The 21,636-nt window shown below is 39.9% G+C and overlaps 1 protein-coding gene across 1 annotated transcript; it reads right to left on the bottom strand.

Moving 5' to 3' along the window:
* Positions 1–16,630: 16,630 nt before the first annotated feature.
* Positions 16,631–18,993, bottom strand: LOC104455358 (subtilisin-like protease SBT3). Its single transcript, XM_010070161.2, has one exon. It carries the CDS (start codon positions 18,991–18,993, stop codon positions 16,756–16,758), a length of 2,238 nt encoding a protein of 745 aa, XP_010068463.2. The 3' UTR covers positions 16,631–16,755.
* Between the last annotated feature and the right edge of the window lie 2,643 nt (positions 18,994–21,636).

Genomic DNA, 21,636 nt, shown 5'->3' with positions numbered 1-21,636 from the left:
TAAAATAAAGTCTCAAGCTTTCTTTGGTATCCAAATTTTCTTGGGTCCTTTGGTGTTAGTAAGATAAACAGTATTAGCCCATACTTTCTTAACAGGTTTCCAAACCATAGGACACTCTTTTTCAAAGTGATCCGGACTGTTGCACTTTGAACATCTGAGAGCATTTCTACCTACAGATTTTACAAAAACTTTCTTGAAATGATTTTTGTAAGCCTCCCTCGAAGGTCTTTTCTTAATTCTTTCTTTTACTTTAGGAAAATCAATCAAGGGAATTGTTTTTGCTGTCATACCTAGACCGGACTTATTGAAGTAAGGTCTTTGAGCTGAAAGAATTTTTCAAGTTTTTCAGACCCTATTGAAAATTTCTTTGAAGTATTTGATAAGTCAGTTTTTAAAAGAGCATTTTCTTTTAAAAGATTATCTTCATTTTCTTTAAGAGTGGAAACAGTCAAGTCTAGACTTTTAACTCTTTCTACTAAAACATTTTCCTTTTGTTTTAGAGGTGAGTTTTCCTTTTTCAGTTCGGAAATTCTTTTGAGAGAAGTCTTAAGACTAAAACACAATTCATCAATGTATTTAGAAACTTTGACAGGAATTTTAACATCACTTACCTCAAATTCATTGTCTGAGTCTGATCCAGAGTCTGAGTTTGATTGTGCCATTAGACATAGATTGGCATATTCATTATCACTTTCTTCACATTCTGTATCACTCCAGGTTTCGGCTTTGAGAGCTTTTCGAAATTTATCAGCTTTTCCTCTCTTCTTTTTCGGAAGAGGACAGTTGGGTCTGATGTGTCCCTTTTTCTTACATTCAAAGCAGACTACATCTTTGTTTGGTTCCTCATCATCAACGACTTGGTCTGCTGTCTTTGAAAGCTTTGTTTCTTTGAGTTGAACCTTCTTCCTTTTCTATTCAGTTTTACGAATCTTCTTATCATGAGACCAAGCTCCTCATCGTCCATATTATCTTCTTAATCTGTATCATCGAATCATCATTTGATTTTAATGCAATGGATTTCTTACCTTTTGGATCTTCATCTTCATTGATCCGTTCCACTTCATAAGACTGAAGAGTTCCAATTAGCTCATCGACAGATAGTGGCATAATTCTTTGCGTTTCTCTTATCGAAGTCTTTATGTGATTCCAATCCTTGGAGAGTCCACGCAGTAGTTTGTTTACCTTCATGGGATCAGAAATTTTTTGTCCTTGATTCTCAAGACCATTGACAATATCTGTAAAACGGCTAAACATGTCAGTTATAGATTCTCCTGATTTTATTTTGAAGGCTTCATATTGATCGAGAAGAATATTAATTCTGGTTTCCTTCACTCGATCTGTTCCTTCATAGGTGATATGCAATCTGTCCCAGACTTCTTTTGCTGTAACACAAGAAGATATTCTATTATATTCAGTTGGTGACAAAGCACAATATAAAGAGTAAATTGCTTTTGCATCGAGTGCTTGTCTCTTGTTTATCTCTTCCTGAGTCATTCCGCTGGTCTCAACAGTTTCTTTTCCTCTTTCAGAGACTGATGCAGCTGTAGGAGTAATTCCTTTTTCTACAACGTCCCATTCCAGAGGATCCTTTGATCGTAGGAAAGCTTTCATCTTGTTTTTCTAGATGTTGTAATCCTTTCCATCAAAGTAGGGTGGTCTGGTATTGCTTTGCCCTTCCATCAGCCCTGGTGCTAGCATACTAGCCATGGATCTTTAACTTTGAAGTAAAACACTTCAAACAAAGTGAGTACACAGGCTCTGATACCAATTGAGATAGCTAGTATAAACACTTAGAGGGGGTGAATAGGTGCACAAACAATTTGTCGAGATACGGAAGCTATTCTTGGCAAACGATAGAAAGGAAATTCTCTCTTGATTAACAAAATGAAATACGATCGAGGTAGAGAGAGAGGAAGAGAAAATTGAACATAGGATTTATAGTGGTTCGGCTTATTCCAAGCCTACGTCCACTCTTCTGCACTGACAGCCCACCGGCTGGATTTCACTATGATCAAAAGAGAAGTTATAGCACAGCTTTGCCTTGATTCCAAGGTGTAGATGTTCTTTCACACCTCCTCAAGGTTTCTCACAAATATAGACTCTCTTTTGTATACAAGTATTTGCTCAAAGGAATTGTCTAAACAAAAAGGAGCTTCAGACTTTGGAATTCTTTTATCGCGCACACCTCGAACAACTAAGAACGTCTTCCTTATATACTCCTTTATGCCATCATACCCGTTGGCACTTACCAAAGGAATTCCTCCAATCTACCCGTTGGACGGAATCAATTAGGAAGATTGTTCGAGCTATTAAAGGAACGTGTTGATAGCCCATCAATCCTGTTCGCCCATACAATCAGGATCTCGGTTTCCATAAGTAGAACTTTCCAATATTATTTAGACAATCATCGAATCTTCAATCATCGAATCAATCTTGATCAATCAAAGGATTCATTACGTCTTTTCCAGCCACGAGGTCTTCTCCGGATGATAAGGTTAAATCCTTAACGAAACATTCGATTACGGATAGCCTTTCTTCAACGGATTAGAGACTGTCAATGAGGATAGACTTTGAGTCTTGAGTTTGGCTGTCCGGAGGTCTTCAGACTTTAAATAACAGAGTCTGCAAGCCTTCAGACTAGACTGATAGAAACGTTTTGTCAACTTCAAAACACTTCAAGAAGATTTCTCCAACAGTCTCCCCCCTAAGCCTGTAACCATTAGCTCCATCTCCACCAAATCTCTCCTTCGTCTGTGTCTCTCATTGCCATGAAGTCATCGCTAGCTTCCTTGCGTCTCCATCGAGTTCAACGCCATCAATTTTAGATCCCACCGAAGCAACACCCTCAGTGAAGCCTGAAGTTGAGCCTAACATCTTTGCACGTTCGACCCAACCTGCAGCTGTGGACTAGTCCATTCCGAGCCCATCTGCTGCCCAGTCTAATCTTTAGTCTTCTTTTCCAACCTGTTGATTGGAGTTCAGCCCATCTCTAGCGAAGCCCAGCCCAGTTCATTATTTTCCCAAGCTCAACAGCCCAGTTAATGTAATTCCAGCCCATTCAAAGACAAGTCCACGTGAAGCTCAGCCCAAGCGTGGCCTAGTCTAGCGAAATCAGTCCAGTTCAGTTTTTTCAGCCCTATTCCAAGCCCAAGCCCACAACCAGCAGCCCTGCAAAAGCCCAAGGCCGAAGCTTAGCCTTGTCGAGCTATGGTAGGCCGGTTCTAGGCGTTGTCCAAGCTCCATCGAGACTATCGCGAACTCAAGTTTCGGCCACCATCGCCCCGTTGTTGCGGTGAACCGGTTTTCACAATACACCGGTGAGTTTATGCACTAAACTCTTCTTAATAGGCTAATGACGTTTAAGCGATGTTTAGATTTATTTAAGTTTAAATTAGTGTAGTTTTAATTTATTTAATTAATTTAGGTTAGTTAGATTAGTGAATTAGGTGGTTAAAGCTTAAATTTATTTAGCCCGTTAGTTAGCTTTAAAGTTAGAATGGTTAGGATAATTTAATTAGTTCAATAGGTGGTTAGATTAGAATTATTTAGCCTAAGTTAGCATTTTTAATATTTAATGCATTTATTTAATTAATTTTAGAAATAAATTAATTATTAAATATTTTCCGAAAATTAGGCCGGAATAACTGGTGACCAGAATTTTGCGCTGATTGCAATGATATGGTTAATTTCTACAATCGAGTGTTAAATTGTGAAAATTAAGTGCTGATTGGAAATTAGGTCAATTATTTCGAAATTTGTGAATTTTAATATTTATTCAAAAAATCCCGAGTGTCAAGTTTTAAACACTAAAAATGGTTTTATATACTATATAAACCAGTAAGATTTTGAAAAGAAGGTTATGAACTTTCTGAGTCCAATCTAACCGTATACCCACACACAACTATTTTCACTGGGTTTTTATAATACGAAGAAAATAGGTCAGGATCACCATTTTAATTGAGGCATTTGAGTGCAATGCACAGTGTCCCAAGCCGAGATTGACTGATCGTGTGTTGGTTAAGAGAATCTGTCCCCAAACTGTGTTAGATGGACGTTACCTTATATGGGATACCAATTTATTGGGTTTTGGCTCGCAGTAGAGGCTGGACCTATACTCCTTCGGGAAAGTCGTCTTTAAGAGACGTAACCATGCTCAATGGGGTGAGATGATGCCTGGCTACGCTAGTAGACCGTCGATCTTCAAGTAGGCCGTACCTTAGAGGGGCGTAATTATCAATTGGAATGCATGTTGAGTGGAGTAGATGTGCGGATTATGGGACAAAATTATGTGACATGGTATGGGACGTGTCATAACAATTTAGCATTATAATCAGGACTCTTGTGATTTGTTGAGTTGAGTAATACGTTTCAATTGTTATGTGCATCGATTTTATGCATAATATGTATAGACTGTGCTAACCTGCAGGGTGGAACTAAGACGAGGTAAGTCCTCTATGCTAAATGTGTGATTGTGTGGTTAGGACACCTCTTGACGTATTACCCTCCTAATCGGGGTTTAGAGCATGAACTTACTAAGATTTATATCTCACCCCGTTGTGGACTAAATTTTCAGGGTTGTTGAGTGGAGGACCTGGCACCGAGAGGGGGTGATCAAAAGTGTAGGTCAGTTAGGACCGTTTCTTTTTGGAAAGCCAGTCTTTATATACTTTTGGTCATAGACCTTGTACATGACTTTGTGCGAATATAAAAGCATGTTGGTTTATGAAATTATTGTCCTTCTTTTCTATCCCGAGATGATTACTGTGAGGAGATTTATTTTTGCTTCTGTATATGCAATAAAACGAAAAGGGTTGGCGACTCGTCCCAAGAAGTCGCAAAATTTTATTAACTAGAGAGGGATGGGCACATGCTCAGGGTTCGGGATGTGACATCCCCGTTTAGTAGTATTAGAGTGAAGTTTGTGTTTTGAGTGATAAGGTGCGATGGGTTCATTCGATAGTTAGTAGGAATGACCTCTATTTTATGTTGATGCATGTGAGTGATAGCTTTTTAGTAGATTGGTTATGGGATCACTCAGTTTGTAATTCTATATGGAATTGGAAATAGATTTTGTGGAGAGTCTACATCATGAGTGATCAGGAGTCGAGAACTCTTAGAAAAAGGACCTTATCTTCAGTGACTCAAGCTAGGATGCCGGCAAGGGTCGGTGCCTGAGGTAGCCAAGGTAAAGCATAGGCTGAGGCCAACACAAGTGGAGTAGCACCACCTCTAGTTGGTGCTGAAGTAGCACCCATGGTGATCCGAAAGTGGACGAGATCATGCATGTGCTAGAGACAATGGGTAACCATATGGAGCAGTAAAGTCAAAATCAAGTTGCCGTCACCATTGCTTCAGCCACCCCTACAGCCGCCGCCACCGCAGCCACTAATACTACCGATAATGCCGCTGTTGATGCTGCTGTCACTTTTGCCACCTCAGCCGTTGCCGCACCTGACGTCATACCTGTTGAGGTTCCACCTGAGAATGAGGCCGCTATGAGGCTAATGCACAAACTAGTAGAACAGTTTTTTAAGTTGAACTTGCCGAGATTCACTAGTTTAGGAGATCCCGAGGCTGCAGCACTTTGGATCCATGAATTGAAAAATGCCTTTGCACTGCTGATGTGCACCGAGGCAGAGAAGCTTGTCCTCATAGTCTATCAACTGAAGGGGATTGTAGGCACATGGTGGAGAGCCACCGAAGGAATGGTGTTTCCTAAAGGTGTGATTTTGGAGTGGAACGCATTCGTTGAGATTTTCAACAACAAGTACTTCTCTGATAGCGCCAGAGAATTGAAGATGGTGGAATTTTAGCGCCTTCATTCACCAAGGTTCGATGACGGTAGATTAATATGAGGCAAAATTCACTAAACTATCGTAGTATGCTCCTGAACTGGTCAAAAATTTGATGAACCGAGCCAGACGATTTAGGGATGGGCTTAGATCGGAAGTGAAAAGCTCGCTAGTGCCATTCAATTTGAAGGACTACAATAATATGTATGAACGGGCCCAGCTGATTGAAAGAGACCGGAAAAAATGAGCCGCCGCATCTGGGTCACGATTTGGATCAAATTGAGATGGTAATAGGTTTGGGAAAAGACCTATGTCTGGAGGGAGATATCATGTTCCACCCAACAGGATAGGTGGGATATGGAAGTTGTCAAGCTAGAATGGAATGTGTCATGCCTGCGGGAGACGACATGGATCAGCCCTGTGTCCTGCTAGGACGAGTGCTTGTTTTGTGTATGGCCAGTAGGGTCACATGGCCAGATATTGTCCCAGGAGACAAATGGGGCCGCAGTTGCCACCATCGCCGCGGATGGGTCTGAACTGAGGACTTTTGCCCCCGATTGCATAGTAAGGTGGACTACTCAGGTCTTCAACTCAAGGAAGGACTTACACGATCACAAGAGGACAGGCGAAGGATGCGCCTAATGTGATTACAAGTACTGTTTCACTGAACAACCACGCTGCTTATACTTTATTTGACCCTGGAGCTACTAATTCATTCATAGCCGAGCAGTATGTTAAGTTGGTAGGATTAATTCATGAATTGTTGGAGTTAATGATTAGTATATCGACACCATTAAAGGATAAGGTGTTACCTACAGTGGGTTGTCCTGGTTGCATGTTAGTGATTGGTGAGCGAGATGGGAAGATAGCTTAATAATCTTAGCCATGTATGATTTTGACCTGATAATTGGTATGGACTGGCTCACCAAGCAACGAGCTAAGCTGGACTATTATCGCAAGTCGATTCAATTTAACCTATTAGAGGGTGAGAGTTTCAAGTTTATTGGAAGTCGATGAGGACCCTCGATTTCCCTAATCTCGTCACTAGAGGCAACCCGGTTATTAGCCGAGAGTTGTCAAGGTTACCTGGCGACTATCGAGGATACAACGGTTGAGGAACTGAAGATCGAAGACATTGTAGTAGTTCAAGAATTTCCAGATGTATTTCCAAAAGAATTGTCAAGTCTACCTCCGGAAAGGGAAATTGAGTTTGTGATTGAGATAGCCCTCGGGACAGAGCCAATTTCTAAGACTCCTTACCAAATGACTTTATCAGAGTTGAAAGAACTGAAAGTACAGATGCAGGAATTATTGGATAAAGGATTCATACGTCACAGTGCATCACCTTGGGGAGCACCAATTCTATTCGTAAAGAAGAAATATGGTTTGTTGCACCTGTGCATAAACTATTGTCAACTCAATCTGGTGACGATTAAGAACAAGTATCCACTACCGATGATCGATGACTTATTTGATCAGTTGCAAGGAGTGTCAATATTTTCTAAAATTGACCTGAGGACGGGATATCATCAACTGAGAATCAGGAAGGAGGACATTCCTAAGTCAATGTTTCGTACTCAATACGGCCATTATGAATTCACTTTAATGCTGTTCGGACTGATGAATGCCTTAGCTACTTTTATGGATCTGATGAACCGAGTTTTCAAGGAATACTTGGATCAATTCGTGATTATATTCATTGACAATATCTTGGTGTACTCGAGAAGTCTAGAGGAGCATGAAGGGCATTTGAGATTGGTACTGTAGACTCTAAGGACTCATGAGCTATATGTTAAATTTAGCAAGTGCGAGTTTTGGCTGACTCGTGTTGCTTTCCTAGGTCACATGATTTCAAGAGAAGGAATCTTCGTGGACCAAAGCAAGATTGAAGCAGTGATCAGCTGGCCAAGACTGACTATAGTGATAGAGATAAGAAGTTTTCTAGGTCTAGCGGGGTATTACAGAAGATTGTGGAAGGGTTTTCAGCGTTAACGTTGCCTTTGACTCGACTATTGAAGAAGGAAGAGAAATTCATATAGACAGATAAGTGTGAGTGTAGTTTCCAAGAGCTTAAGCAAAAGCTGACTACCGCACCTGTACTGATCATACCATCTGGTCCTAGAAGATATGAGATCTATAGTGATGTATTGTTTAGAGGACTGGGTTGCGTACTAATGCAACATGGTAGAGTTGTTGCATACGCCTCCCATCAGTTGAGACCTCATGAGCTGAATTGCCTGATGCATGACTTAGAAATCACAGTAATCATTTTCGTTTCGAAGATTTGGAGACATTATTTGTGCGGAGAAAGATTCCAAATCTTCACTAACCATCAAAGTCTTAAGTATCTATTCTCTCAGAATGAGTTGAATATGAGACAGCATCGCTGGATAGAACTCCTGAATGACAATGATTGTGATATTCTGTATCACCCTGAAAAAGCAACAAGGTTGATGATGCACTAAGTTGGAAATCTTCAATAGCACAGATGGTGCTCAAGGAGTGGACTTTGATTAAGAAGGCTAGAGATTCAGTTTCCAAGTTTGAGGTAGGCCACATTTTGAATCTTATGGCTGCCCTTAGAATTGAGCCGGAAATGCATATCAAAATCAAGACGCTTCAACTGACAAATCCAAAGATTCATAAGATCTTGCAAGAGGATACCAAGGAGAGAAAGGCTAACTTTCAAATTTCTGAAGATGAAACACTGAGGTTCCGAGGACGATTGTGTATACCTGACGATGCAGTGCTTGAAGAAGATATCTTATCAGAAACTCATTATAGCAGTCACAACATTCATCTTGACAGTACAAAAATGTATCAGAATCTGCATCAACACTATTGGTGGTCCGGTATGAAGGCGGACATCGCCAAGCATGTCATTAAGTGTCTGACGTGTCAACAAGTGAAAGCATAGCACTGTAAGCTAGGAGGATTTCTACAACCTCTCGAAATCCCAAAGTGGAACTAGGAACATATCACGATGGACTTTGTGACGGGCTTACCGAGGAGTCAAAGGGGAAATGACTCTATTTGGGTAGTGGTTGACAGACTGACGAAATCGGCTCACTTCATTGCAGTACGGAAGGACCTTGATTTGGATAGGCACGCACAGCTATACGTGCGTCGGATAATTTGTCTGCATGGAGTGCCAATGACGATTACTTCAAACCGAGACTCGAGATTCACCGCTGCTTTTTGGAAAAGTCTACAGTTTGCCTTAGGAACAAAGTTACAATACAGTACGGCCTATCATCCTCAGACGGATGGCCAGTCTGAGAAGGACGATTCAAACCCTTGAAGACATGTTGCGAGCTTGCTTATTGGATTTCAAGGGAAGCTGGGAGGAACAGCTTCACCTTGTCGAGTTCGCCTACAACAATAGCTACCAGCAGAGCATTCAGAAGGCTCATTTCAAAGCGTTGTATGGCAGGGCGTGTAGAACGCTGGTATGTTGGGATGAAGTTGGGGAAAAAAAGATCACAGGCCCAGAGTTGGTTCAACAGTCAGTGGATGCAGTTGTCGTCATCATGGACAAATTAAAGACTACTCAGAGCTGCCAGAAAAGCTATGCCGATAAGCATCGAAGGCCATTGGAATTCCAAGTTGGTGATCATGTCTTTCTGAAGGTGTCGCTAATGAGGGGTACTTCGCGTTTTGGCAAGAAAGGAAAACTGAGTCCGAGGTACGTAGGTCCATTTAAGATTCTTGAAAGAATCAGGATCCTAGCGTATCGTCTTGCATTATTGCCAAGACTAGCGTAAGTGCATGATGTCTTTCATATGTCGATGTTAAGGAAATATGAGCCCAACCCGACCTACATGCTCAATTTTGAGGAATTGAACGTGGACGACAGAGTGTCGTACGTGGAAAACCCGGTTCAGATTGTGGATCGCAAGGAGCAGGTCTTGCGCACCAAGACCATCCCGTTGGTCAAAGTAGTTTAGCAACACCACGGCACAGAAGGAGCAACATAGGAAACTGAGGAGTCCATGAGACGATTGTACCTTCACATTTTTGTTTAAAGATTGTAATAGGTTTAAATTTCAAGGGTGAAATTTTTATAAGAGGGGAGAGTTGTGATAGCCTGAATTTTTAGATTTCGTTTTCGATTAAATAAATCGGGCCTTTCATCGATGCACCTATAATGTTATTCTCTAAGCTGATCGCTCATGAGATAATTAGACTATTTGGGGAAGCTATTAAGGAATCTAAACGCAATAGACTTGAGAATTCTACTCGGAATCGACTGCTCGACCGTGTTGATCTGCAAGGGTCATTACGGTATCGTCAAAAATCGATCAAAGACCGGAGATATGTCGATTCGATGGAAATATGTGATTAGTGCGTGGATGATTCCACTTAATTGCAAAATTCTCGTCGATCAGCACTAGACCGATTTTTTTGTCATTTCTGTACCCGGTGTCCGTATTTGAAATCTTGAGATTTTCACGAAAACCGAGAGTCGCCAATGAGTCGAAGATGTACGTTGTGACTCGAGATAAATTGATCACGAGTCAATTGCACCAAAAATTCCTAAAAGATACCTGGTAGACTAGGTCACGCTAAAATCGCATCAGATTGAAATTAATCGCAAATTTGAACCCAATTTCATAAATTGAAAGTTCTGTTGTGTCACGATTCATTTTAGAAACGTCGACTCATCATCCGAAGATTTTTCGAAGAACCTAAGATTTTTACAAAAGAATCGTTTAGAACGTTGTGGAAAAATAATGGAAATTCAAATGGGCTAAGTTAAAGGAAGTTTGGACTTCCAAACCGAGCCTTTGAGTATTGAGGACTTATAGATAATTGTACGGGATTTTTCTTCAACAAAATAGGACGTCAAATTGGAAAGAATTGCGAAGAGATTGAAACCCCAAAGTTATGAAATTCGGATTTAGGGTTGGACAACAATTTTGACATCAAAATTGGATTATTTTAGTGGAAATTTGGTTGGAAAGAAATAGGGGACATGCAATTAATTTAAGAGATTGGGTTGCTTGACTATGGGGCCCTCATCTCCAGCTGCCCTCCACCTTCGTCGCCAACCTCCTGCACATTCCTTTCCCCTACACTAGATGCTCTTGTTTAGCTTTCATTTCTTTTTCTCCCTTGGAAGCTCAGCTGCCCCGAAATCACGTCCACTGAAGTCGTCTTCAACGTCAGCACCTGTTACCATTTCTCTTCATCGAGTCCCACTCTAATTGCCTCGAAGACTGCTGCTTTTCACCGAAGTCAAGACTATGGGTCAGTTGACCGCATGCCTCAACACCTCACGATTGACCGCATGCCTCAACACCTCACGATCCAGCTGCCGCATACCCCTCCCTTTCTTCACTTTTGCTTTGCCGCAAGCCAACGCCATTGAAGCCCCCACCATCGCTGTCTCCCCCTCACGCCTGTAACCGTTAGCACCTTCTCCACCAAATCTCTCCTTCGTCCATGGCTCTCACTGCCACGAAGTCGTTGCCAGCTTCCTTGCATCTCCACCAAGTCCAACGCTAGCAATTTCAATCGCCCATCCCACCGAAGCAACACCTTTAGCAAAGCCTAAAGTTGAGCCCAGCATCTTCGCACGTTCGACCTAACCTCCAACCGTGGACTAGTCCATTCCAAGTCCAACTGCAACCCAGTCTAGTCCTCAATTTTCTTTTCCAGCTCGTTGATTGGAGTTCAGCCCATCTCCAGCGAAGCCCAGCCCAGTTCGTTATTTTCCCAAGCTCAGCAACCTAGTTTGTGTAATTCCAGCCCGTCCGCAGACAAGTCCACATGAAGCTTAGCCCAAGTGCGGCCTAGTCCAGCGAAATCGGTCCAATTCAAAATTTTCAGCCTAATTCCGAGCCCAAGCCCGTGACTAACAACCCTGCAAAAGCCCAAGGCCGAAGCTAAGCCTTGCTGAGTTGTGTTGGGCCGATTTTAGGCCCAATCCAAGCTCCTTCGACGCCGTCGTAAACTCAAGTTTCGGCCACCGTCACCCCGTCGTCGTGGTGAACCGGTTTTCGCGGTACACCGGTGAGTTTATGCACTAAACTCTTCTTAGTATGCTAATGATGTTTAAGGGGTGTTTAGATTTATTTAATTTTAGATTAGCGTAGTTTTAATTTATTTAATTAATTTAGGTTAGTTAGATTAGTGAATTAGGTGGTTGAGCTTAAATTTATTTAGCCCGTTAGGTAGCTTTATAGTTAGAATGGTTAGGATAATTTAATTAATTCAATAGGTGGTTAGATTAGAATTATTTAGCCCAAGTTAGCATTTTTAATATTTAATGCATTTATTTAATTAATTTTAGAAATAATTAATTATTAAATATTTTCCGAAAATTAGGCCGAGATAACTAGTGATCGGAATTTCATGCTGATTGCAATGATGTGGTTAATTTCTGCAATCAAGTGTTAAATTGTGAAAATTGAGTATTGATTGGAAATTGGGTCAATTATTCCAAAATTGTGAATTTTAATATTTATTAAAAAAATCCCGAGTGTCGAGTTTTAAACACCGAAAATGATTTTATATACTATATAAACCAGTGGGATTTTGAAAAGAGGGTTATGAACTTTTCGAGTCCAATCTGACCGTGTACCTACAGATGACTATTTTCACTGGGTGTTTTTAATACGAAGAAAATAGGCCTGGATCACTATTTTAATTGAAGTATTTGAGTGCAATGTACAATGTCCTGAGCCGAGATTGAGTAATCGTATGTTGGTTAAGAGAACCCATCCTTGAACTGTGTCGAATGAACGTTACCGTATATGAGATACCCATTTATTGGGTTTTGGGTCGCAATAGAGGCTGGACCTATACTCCTTCGGGAAAGTCTTCTTTGAGAGACGTAACCGTGCTTAATAGGGTGAGATGATACATGGCTACACTAGTAGACCACCAATCTTCAAGTAGGCCGTACCCTAGAGGGGCGTAATTATCAATTGGAACGCATGTTGAGTGGAGTAGATGCGCCAGATTATGGGATCGAATTGTGTGACATGGTATGAAACGTGTCATAACGATTTTGCCCTATAATCAGGACCCCCGTGATTTGTTGAGATGAGTAATGTGTTTCAATTGTTGTGTGCATCGATTTTATGTATAATATGTATAGACTGTGCTGACCTGCAAGGTGGAATTGAGGCGAGGTAAGTCCTCTATGCTCAATGCGTGATTGTGTGGTTAGGACACCTCTTGGCGTATTACCCTCCTAATCAGGGTTGCGTGAACTCGCTAAGATTTATACCTCACTCCGTCGTAGGCTAAATTTTCAAGGTCGTTGAGTGGAGGACTTGGAATCGAGAGAATGTGATCGGAAGTGTAGGTTAGTTAGGACTGTTTCTTTTTTGAAAGCCAGTCTTTGTAGACTTTTGGTCATGGACCTTGTACATGACTCTATGTGAATATGAAAGCATGTTGGTTTGTCAAATTGTTGTTTTGTTTTTCTATCCCGAGATGATTACTGTCAGGGGATTTATTTTCGCTTCCGTATGTACAATAAAATGAAAATGATCGGCGACTCGTCCTGAAAAGTCACAAAATTTTATTGACCAGAGAGGGATGGACACGCGCTCGGGGTTTGGGGCGTGACATATTAACTGCTCAACACTAAATCAATTTTTCAATATTGGATTTCTCTAACACAATTCACATATGCATCCTAACAATTTGGCATGCGGCGCAACCATTGAAGCCTATTCTACCTAGCTTTCCGATTGAAATTGATTGTAGAAACTAAATTGACACACCGTTAAAAAGGTTTAGAATAAATTAGTATAGTCCAAAAGTTTAAAACTAAATTGGCAAAATTCAAAAATTTATGATTGAATAGGCCACCGTTTTATAGGTTGAGGATTTTTTTTTTTTTTTTTTTACAATTTCCGCCTTTTTTTAACCATAAATTAACTCCGAACGAGATGAAAATGAAGCCCCGCAAACTCGAGTATCGTTCCTTCAAAGATGAAAGCTTGTTTAGTCCTTTTGCGACGTTCCATAATCTCGTGGGAGATTGACAATTTCATCCCTGGCCTTCTAGTATGGCAAGGCGTGGACGTTGATTAGTAATGGTGTAAGGAAAAAGAATGATACGTGGCCGACTAATATGAGAAGTTCTTCAGAGTTAAGTCGATTCTCTCTTTTTTTTCTATTTTTGTTACAATGGGAATTAATTTGATTCTTTTTTTTTTGTTGAATTAAAGTTGACTAATCATAAAAAACTTTTTGTAAAGATGTACTTATTGTAACTTAGCTGGATAGTATAATTTTCAAAAATTATATAAATTGCGCAAATTTTTACATTTTATGACATTTACGAGAATGAAAATAAAATTTTAACAATGAATGTTCTAAAGTAAGGTATCTCTAAATAGTTTTAAATAAATTGGTGGTCCTTTTGCATGTTTGCATACTTTAAGATTCTTTTTGTGTATACATTATGATATTTTGTGGGATCATTGCCAATTGTTCAAGTAGTATCAACATTGACACGCGACACGCGATACGACATGACACACCAACATATTGTTTATAAAAGAATAAAGAATTCCAACATGTTGAAACACAATGTATATTAAATATATAAGGTTAATGTCCTGAAAAGCCCCAAATTTTACCCTAAACTAATTTTTTTTATCACAAAAAAAACTCTATACTAGTACACATTTGACAATGTTACTCCAAATTGGTATATTTGTGACAAATTTACTCTCTATTAGTTTTCGTTAAATTATTAAGTTAAACGACACGTGACAATTGATTGGTATACCGGTTTGGGATATTAATCTCTGTTTATTATAGTTATACAATTTTTATAATTTTTTTGTATTAATCCAATTTAACAGAGGGTATATTTATTACAAATGTACCACTTTAGGGCTTTTGGTGGCCGAATAAATTAGTTTGGGGTAAATTTGTCACAAGCAAATCAGTTTAGGATTTTTTATGGTCAGTTGTGGTAAATTTGTCACATGTGTACCAGTTTGGGATTTTTCATGGTCAAAAAATTAGTTTGGGGTAAATTTGTCACACGTGTACTAATTTGAGGTTTTTCAAGATATTAATCCTAAATATATATTTATATATCCTAAATATATATATAAATATATATGATAAATTATCGTTTTTATTATTATTTTAATCAAATTAATTTGATTCAAATTTACAAATAAATAAATAATATAAGAGAGCCCATAATAAATTTACATTGAAAATATTAATCCACCAGCTATTAATATCATTAATTGTTTCAATTTAACAAATCCAACTACATTCCAATAATCCTAAAACTTTGAAAAAAAACAAGCAATCTACAATTTGGACTCAGATGTCAGAGCGTGTTGGAAGAGAAGATAAATTTTTATTATTTTTTATTTTTTACATATTTACATTTTGATCCCTCATTTATTGATTTTTTTTTCAAAATTGACCCAATATATGTCGAAATTACATATCACAATTCCAAACTCGTATGTCGGAATTCCCGACTCACATGTCAGAGAGTGTTGAAAGAGTTGGACATGTGTCGGATTTTCCATCACTTGTTGACTGAGTGTCAGAAAATGTCAATGGGTGTTAAAGAGTATCGGATACATGTCGAAATATCCGGCACAACACGAAGCTATTAGAAAGTGTCGGTACTTCCTTGTTAACTGTTTGAAAAGTTTGAGTTGTTAGATAAAAACGTGATTAAATATTTAATTATTCTAATATTACCCTTTATCTTTTGTCTAGTCTTTTTATCTAATATTAAACATGGACATATTTAATTGAGGTGGCAAATGGGGCCTGGAAAAAATTTTACTCAGAACTTTTAGGCCAAAAATCATGTGAGATTTTATGGGATCACTATCAATTGTTCTAAACGTTTATGCGGTTAGATGAACGCGTGGTTAAATATTTAATCATTCTAACATATGTAAATAGAAAGATTGCAACATAGCGATTATATTGATTTAACTTTGCAGTATAATTGAGTGTTGGATACTAGTGACTTTTTTGTATTTATTTTGATGTCAGAATTTTTAATACCCAACTGCCTATGTGAGTATGATATTTAAGTACTAATAGATGAATAAGGACTTCTTCTCATGAAGTTTTTCTCAAGGGTAACTAGTTTTCTAGAAATTGCAATATATGTTAGGTGATTTCTTTTAATATTTTAGGATTTTCAGTATGTTACAATTTTCATAGTCGCCAAATAATTAAGTGTTAATTTATAAGCTCTTCTGATATAGCGTGGATTAATCATGTATCTCCAGATAGGTGGAAAAAAAAACTCATGAGTAATGAATGAAGTGAACATTTGGATTTTTATCTTATTAGCAAAGTGATTAATGCATTAAACAAATACCATTCAATTTTTCATCATGCTTCATTTTCTTAAATAAAATGTTTTGGTAATTAAGTAAAATCTATGTGCTCTTTGCATGTCACATTGGTCCACTAATTTCCTATAAAATTTGGGGATGCATAATATTTTGACACGTGGCACAATCATTGAAGCCTATTCTACCTAGCTTTCTAATTATATATAAGCTTATGGTTCATTTATTTCACAGAAAATAAATAATTTGAAAATTAATTTCCTAAAATTGACGTTTACATTGCTTCCAAAGATGAATGAATAAATGAAAAATATTTTCATCATTTATGAAAATGTTTAAACATAAACTGTTATCGATAACGAAAATAGTTTTATTTCAAGGTATATGAGCTGTCATTTTTAGGAAAAAAAAAAATTCAAATCCTTTAGCTTTCTGCTAAACAAACGCCCTCTTAATAACACTTAAATTCTTTTTAGCTACCATCGGACCTTTGCAAGGTTAGATTGGCAACTCAGACAAAAGATAAAGCAGCCAAGAGATATTGCACAACATATTATGCATAGACAAACGCAGAGTTTTATTGGGAGCTTCTGTATGTTCGATAAACTGAATAAGGAACACCAGAACGTGCTGAAAAAAACTTGTCTTCTCTAGAGAGCGTAAGCTGAGACGATGGGACTTCTCACAACGCGGGTTCCATTGATCTCCTTCCAACTGATGTACCCGTAGTTACCTATGTAATTGCGCCGTGGAATCGACCCTTCCAGAGAGATCTCTACCGTCAAGTTGAACTCAGCTCTGTCGTACTTGCTAGTGAACCACAGCTCCGAGGGTTTTGCTGTGGCCTTCATGCTCGATGGAGTTGTCACTGTGGCCTGGTAACTTGCAGGCCCGTCGGCCACGTTGGTTAGGACTCTTTTGAAAGTGACGCTCGTGGTGTTGGTTTTGTTGAGGATGACCATGAATGAAGGGTAGTTGATGTCAAGAGTCGCGGACGCGCAAGAGAAGTTCGATCTCCCGCTTATGATCTTTATCTGATTGGCGGAATAGTTCATTCCGCAGAGGAAATTGACGTAATCCTCGGGTTCGATGTCGTAGATCAGACCGGGATCTGAAGCCTTTTCCGGATCTATATGTCCTGCTCCGAAATCAAGAGGCGTCCCTGAAGCTTGAGTGGTCATGTCGATGATGGGCTCATTGGTGTTATCGAGAATGTAAGCCGTGGTCATCATTGCCGATCGGATAGCAGCGGGGCTCCAATCTGGATGGGCTGATTTTAGCAGCTCAGCGACTCCAGCCACATGAGGAGCCGACATGGAAGTTCCCGATTCGAGCTTGTAGTCACCAAGCAAGTAGCTCTCACCTATCTGTGCTATTTCTCGGTTCGGCGCCCATGCTGCCAAAATATTGTATCCAGGAGCTAACATATCCGGCTTCAAGATCCACGGGGCCTGACGGTACGGTCCTCGAGACGAAAACGATGCTACCTGAGGAGCTGGTTTGGTCCCGAAAATGGTTATCAAGAACTTGATGCTGACTGTCGGATTCTCTGACTTCAGCAAGTAGTCCTTGATTCTATCTCCATCTTCCGGTACGACGGCCACGAACGGGATAGTGAAGTTTTCGGGTATGCGTAAAGCCCCGGGTCCAATACTGAAGATGGCACCTGCAGCTCCGGCTTGGGTGATTTCGTGGGTATTGACTTCGTAGTCTTCACTAACAAAGTCGCAGAAAACTATCTTCCCAGCGACATCCTTCGGGTCAAGAGAGTAACCGTTGCAGATTTCCTTGCTTCTGTTGCCGCGGCCAAAGTATAGAGGAACTCTTGAGATAAGCAGATCTTCTGGGAAGATGGATTTTCCTCTAACAGTTAAGGTTCCGTTGCCGAGGACTATATTGGCCGCAAAGTCCCTTGATACGGTTCCAGCGCCGACAGTCGTTAGCCACGGAGCTCCATTTCGCATCGTGTATCCTCGAGGGCCGTCGTTACCTGCTGAACAAGCAACGAAGATTCCTCTCTCCATTGCTGCGAAAGCTCCCACAGCGATTGGATTAAGGTCGAACGATGTCTCGTCAAATCCAAGCGATAGAGACAATATATCGACGCCGTCCGCTATGGCTTGGTCCATGCCTGCTAGGGTGTCCGTCGCAGCCGAGTCGTACGTGTCGGTCAGGAATAACACCTTGTACATCGCGAGCCTAGCAGCGGGTGCCATACCGGCCGCTGTGGACGACGTGTGGGTCCCATGCCCGAAGGAATCCCTCGGGGAATCGTAGTCATCGGTCGTCGATATGTTCAAGCCATGCTGCTTCATTCCTTTGCTGAACGATCGGGCTCCAATGAGCTTCCGGTTGCAGTTGGACGCGTTGAAGTCCACCCCGGACTCGCAAGTGCCTCGCCATCTCTTCGGCACGGGGGACATGCCCTTGTCCTTGAAGCTCTCGCTCTCGGGCCATATCCCGGAGTCTACGACACCGACGATCATGCCGTCGCCGAATTCGGCTCTTGGCCAGAGGCCTGTCTGTCTATTTAGGCCAAGGAACTTAGGAGTATATGTTGTGTGAGCATTTCCGAATGTGTCCGGATACGACGCAACATGACCAGGAACCTGCTCCAGCTTCTTCAATTGGGACTGTGACAGCATTGCACTGAATCCATTCAAGGCATGGTTGTATGTGTAGAGATGGGTCGGATCAATTTCGTCGGGAGACGACGATAGGGACGACAGAAGTGACGTGTACCAGTCATGGTGACGCGAGAACGAAGTGGGCAATGCCGATTCGTCCATATAGATTATGTAGGGTTTTCGGTAGTTTTTGGCCGAAGCGGACACTATGGTCGAGATGAGAAGAAAGAGCTTATACAGCATATCACATTTCATTGTCATTCCGTATAGATATCTGAAACTGAACGGCTTTTGCGATACAATTATAAAGGAAGATTAACTCGGGCTTACATAGAGGATCATATCTTGTGCAAAAATACGTCAAGAGGCGATGATTGACCAGACCGAGTCCAAAATAAAAAAAACTCTTGGTCGGCCAAGCTAGACCAGTGTAGATAGTTTACTTCGAACACCATTTTCAAGGTGATGATTGCGGCATCCTCAGTGATGTGCCCCACTTGCGGCCACGTGCATGCTACTTGGCACAGAGCTGACGTCTTCGATAACATCATCAACATGACCCCATAGCCGACCCCACCCAATGATCCGACCCGATTGACCAATCAATCAGGGGACTGGTCAGCTAGTGGGACCGGTCGGGTTAGGCATGTGTGCCACGTGCGCCGTGCACATGGAAGCGCTGATCAAAGCGTGATAGGTGTCGTTACGTGTGTATGTGGTAAAGTTATTTTACACGTCTAAAGTATCCAAAGGTATAAAGATGCTCATGAAACAGTACATTGTTTATTCCTTATTACTTATATTTTATTATGGTTTTGTAAATATAAAAACCAGCCTACATGTAAACAATTACATACGGGTTAGGTAGAGCTTGGTTCAATGATAACATGTGCAATATTCTGATGTGCTTGTAATTTATTGATTCTAAGCAAACTCAAACAATGATCGGGGATTGGGAAAGATTCGGGCTGAGTTTCCTACCCATCGTAATAATCTTTAAGTCGCATAAGTCCAAATGCAATTGTGACCTTTACAATGCTTTCTTTTGGTTCGCCTCTTCCCTAGTCATCTCTATAATAAACATTGCGAGCTTGTTGCTGAGATGGAAGCATCTAAATGTCCACTTATGTTATTTGATGTTTTATTGCTCTTACTTTTAAAGACTAGGTGAGTCCTGCCCTGGAAACTAAGGTTGATGGCGTTCACACAGACAGGCGTGTGTATATTGCCTTCAACTTTCTCCTGTATAGGTCGTAACCTCAGTACCATCATTCCTCGGAAATACACAACATTTGTATGGTTGGTTATCACATTCATATCCAGTTAATTTCAAGAGCCATATGGGAAAAGCTAGGCGTGTAATTAAGCCAATACAGTACCAAGCTTGAGCTACCCATACTTAACGTTCAAAACTTGACTCGAGGTCGATCAAGTACTAAAATTTCTGCTTGAGCTCGACTCAACAGAATAGTCGAGATATTCGTGCTCACCTTGACTTGACTTTACTCAACCAAAATTAATTTATGAAGGAACTCCAGCTTGAGCTTGATATCAACAGAAGCTCGCATAGTATGTACTTATTATATGATTTTGGGGATATCTATTTCTATTTTTAACTAACAAGAATCTTTTGAAGAAATTGAGTTAGGCTTGATTAGGGTCACAAGCCTGTCGAACTGAGAATTGATGAGATTATGAGCTAGACGTGGCAAAATACTCGAATGACTCAAGCTCGACTCGACAACAAATTAGTCGATCTCAAGCGATTATCAAGCTGTTCCGAGCTACTCGCGGGTAGGTTGACCTGGTTTCTTCACTAGGATAAGCTGTACAAATTGCCTCTTGCACCTTTCTGACTATAAATTAACTCCAAACGATGAAGAAATGAAGAGACGACACCAACCATATATTGTCCTTCTCTTCATTTGTGGATATTCCCAACTTACGCTGGAAGATTGCCATTATGGTCGCTAGTCCTCTAATATGACAAGGCATGGACTTTAATTAGTAATGGTGCATGGAAAAAGAATGATATTTAGCTCACTAATGAGCTACGATTCTCTCTCTCTCTCTCTCTCTCTCTCTCTCTCTCTCTCTCTCTCTCTCTCTCTCTCTCTCTCTCTCTCTCTCTCTCTCTCTCGTCACCGTGAGAATAAATTTGATTCACTATTTATTTTATTGAGATAAGATCCAATAACGAGAAAATACTAGTTGAAATCTCGTGGACCGCACGGGTTTGAAAATGTACTTATTATTAACTTAGTTGGATAGTATAATTTCAGTATTTACACGAGGTGTACAAAAATTTATATTTTGTGGCATTTACGCAACTAAAATATATTTATTGATAATGAATGTTCTTAGGTATTGTATCTATAAATAGCTTCAAATAAATTGGTGTTCTCCTTTTGCATATTCATATAATATGAGACTTTTTTTTTTTTTGCATATAAATAAACTAAAGTATTGCAACATTGCAATTATATTGATTCAACTTTGCAGTATAATTGATGTTGGATACTAATCACATCTTTGATGTCGTAGTATTAAGTATATAACTGCCTATGCGAGTATGATATTTGAATAATTATTATATGAATAAGGACTTCTTTTCAAAATGTTTTTCTTAGGGATAACTAATTTATTGGAAATTTCACCATATGTTATATGGTTCTCTATATTTTAGGATTTCTAGCATGTTACAATTTTAAGAAAATTATCCAAAAAGTCCTGAATTTATTACATTATTGTTGATTCATTCCTAAATCTTTTAATTATGCCAATTCAAACATAAACATTTTCACGTGTTGCTAATAAACTTTATCCAGCCAATTTTAGTCAAAAATCGTTAACGTGGATGCTAGTTGTCCTATGTGGCACAACTAGCATTAATGAGTAATATTT

The sequence above is a fragment of the Eucalyptus grandis genome, chromosome 6, assembly GCF_016545825.1.
Source record: "Eucalyptus grandis isolate ANBG69807.140 chromosome 6, ASM1654582v1, whole genome shotgun sequence".
Taxonomy (NCBI): domain Eukaryota; kingdom Viridiplantae; phylum Streptophyta; class Magnoliopsida; order Myrtales; family Myrtaceae; genus Eucalyptus; species Eucalyptus grandis.
This window is presented reverse-complemented; position numbering and strand designations above follow the sequence as displayed.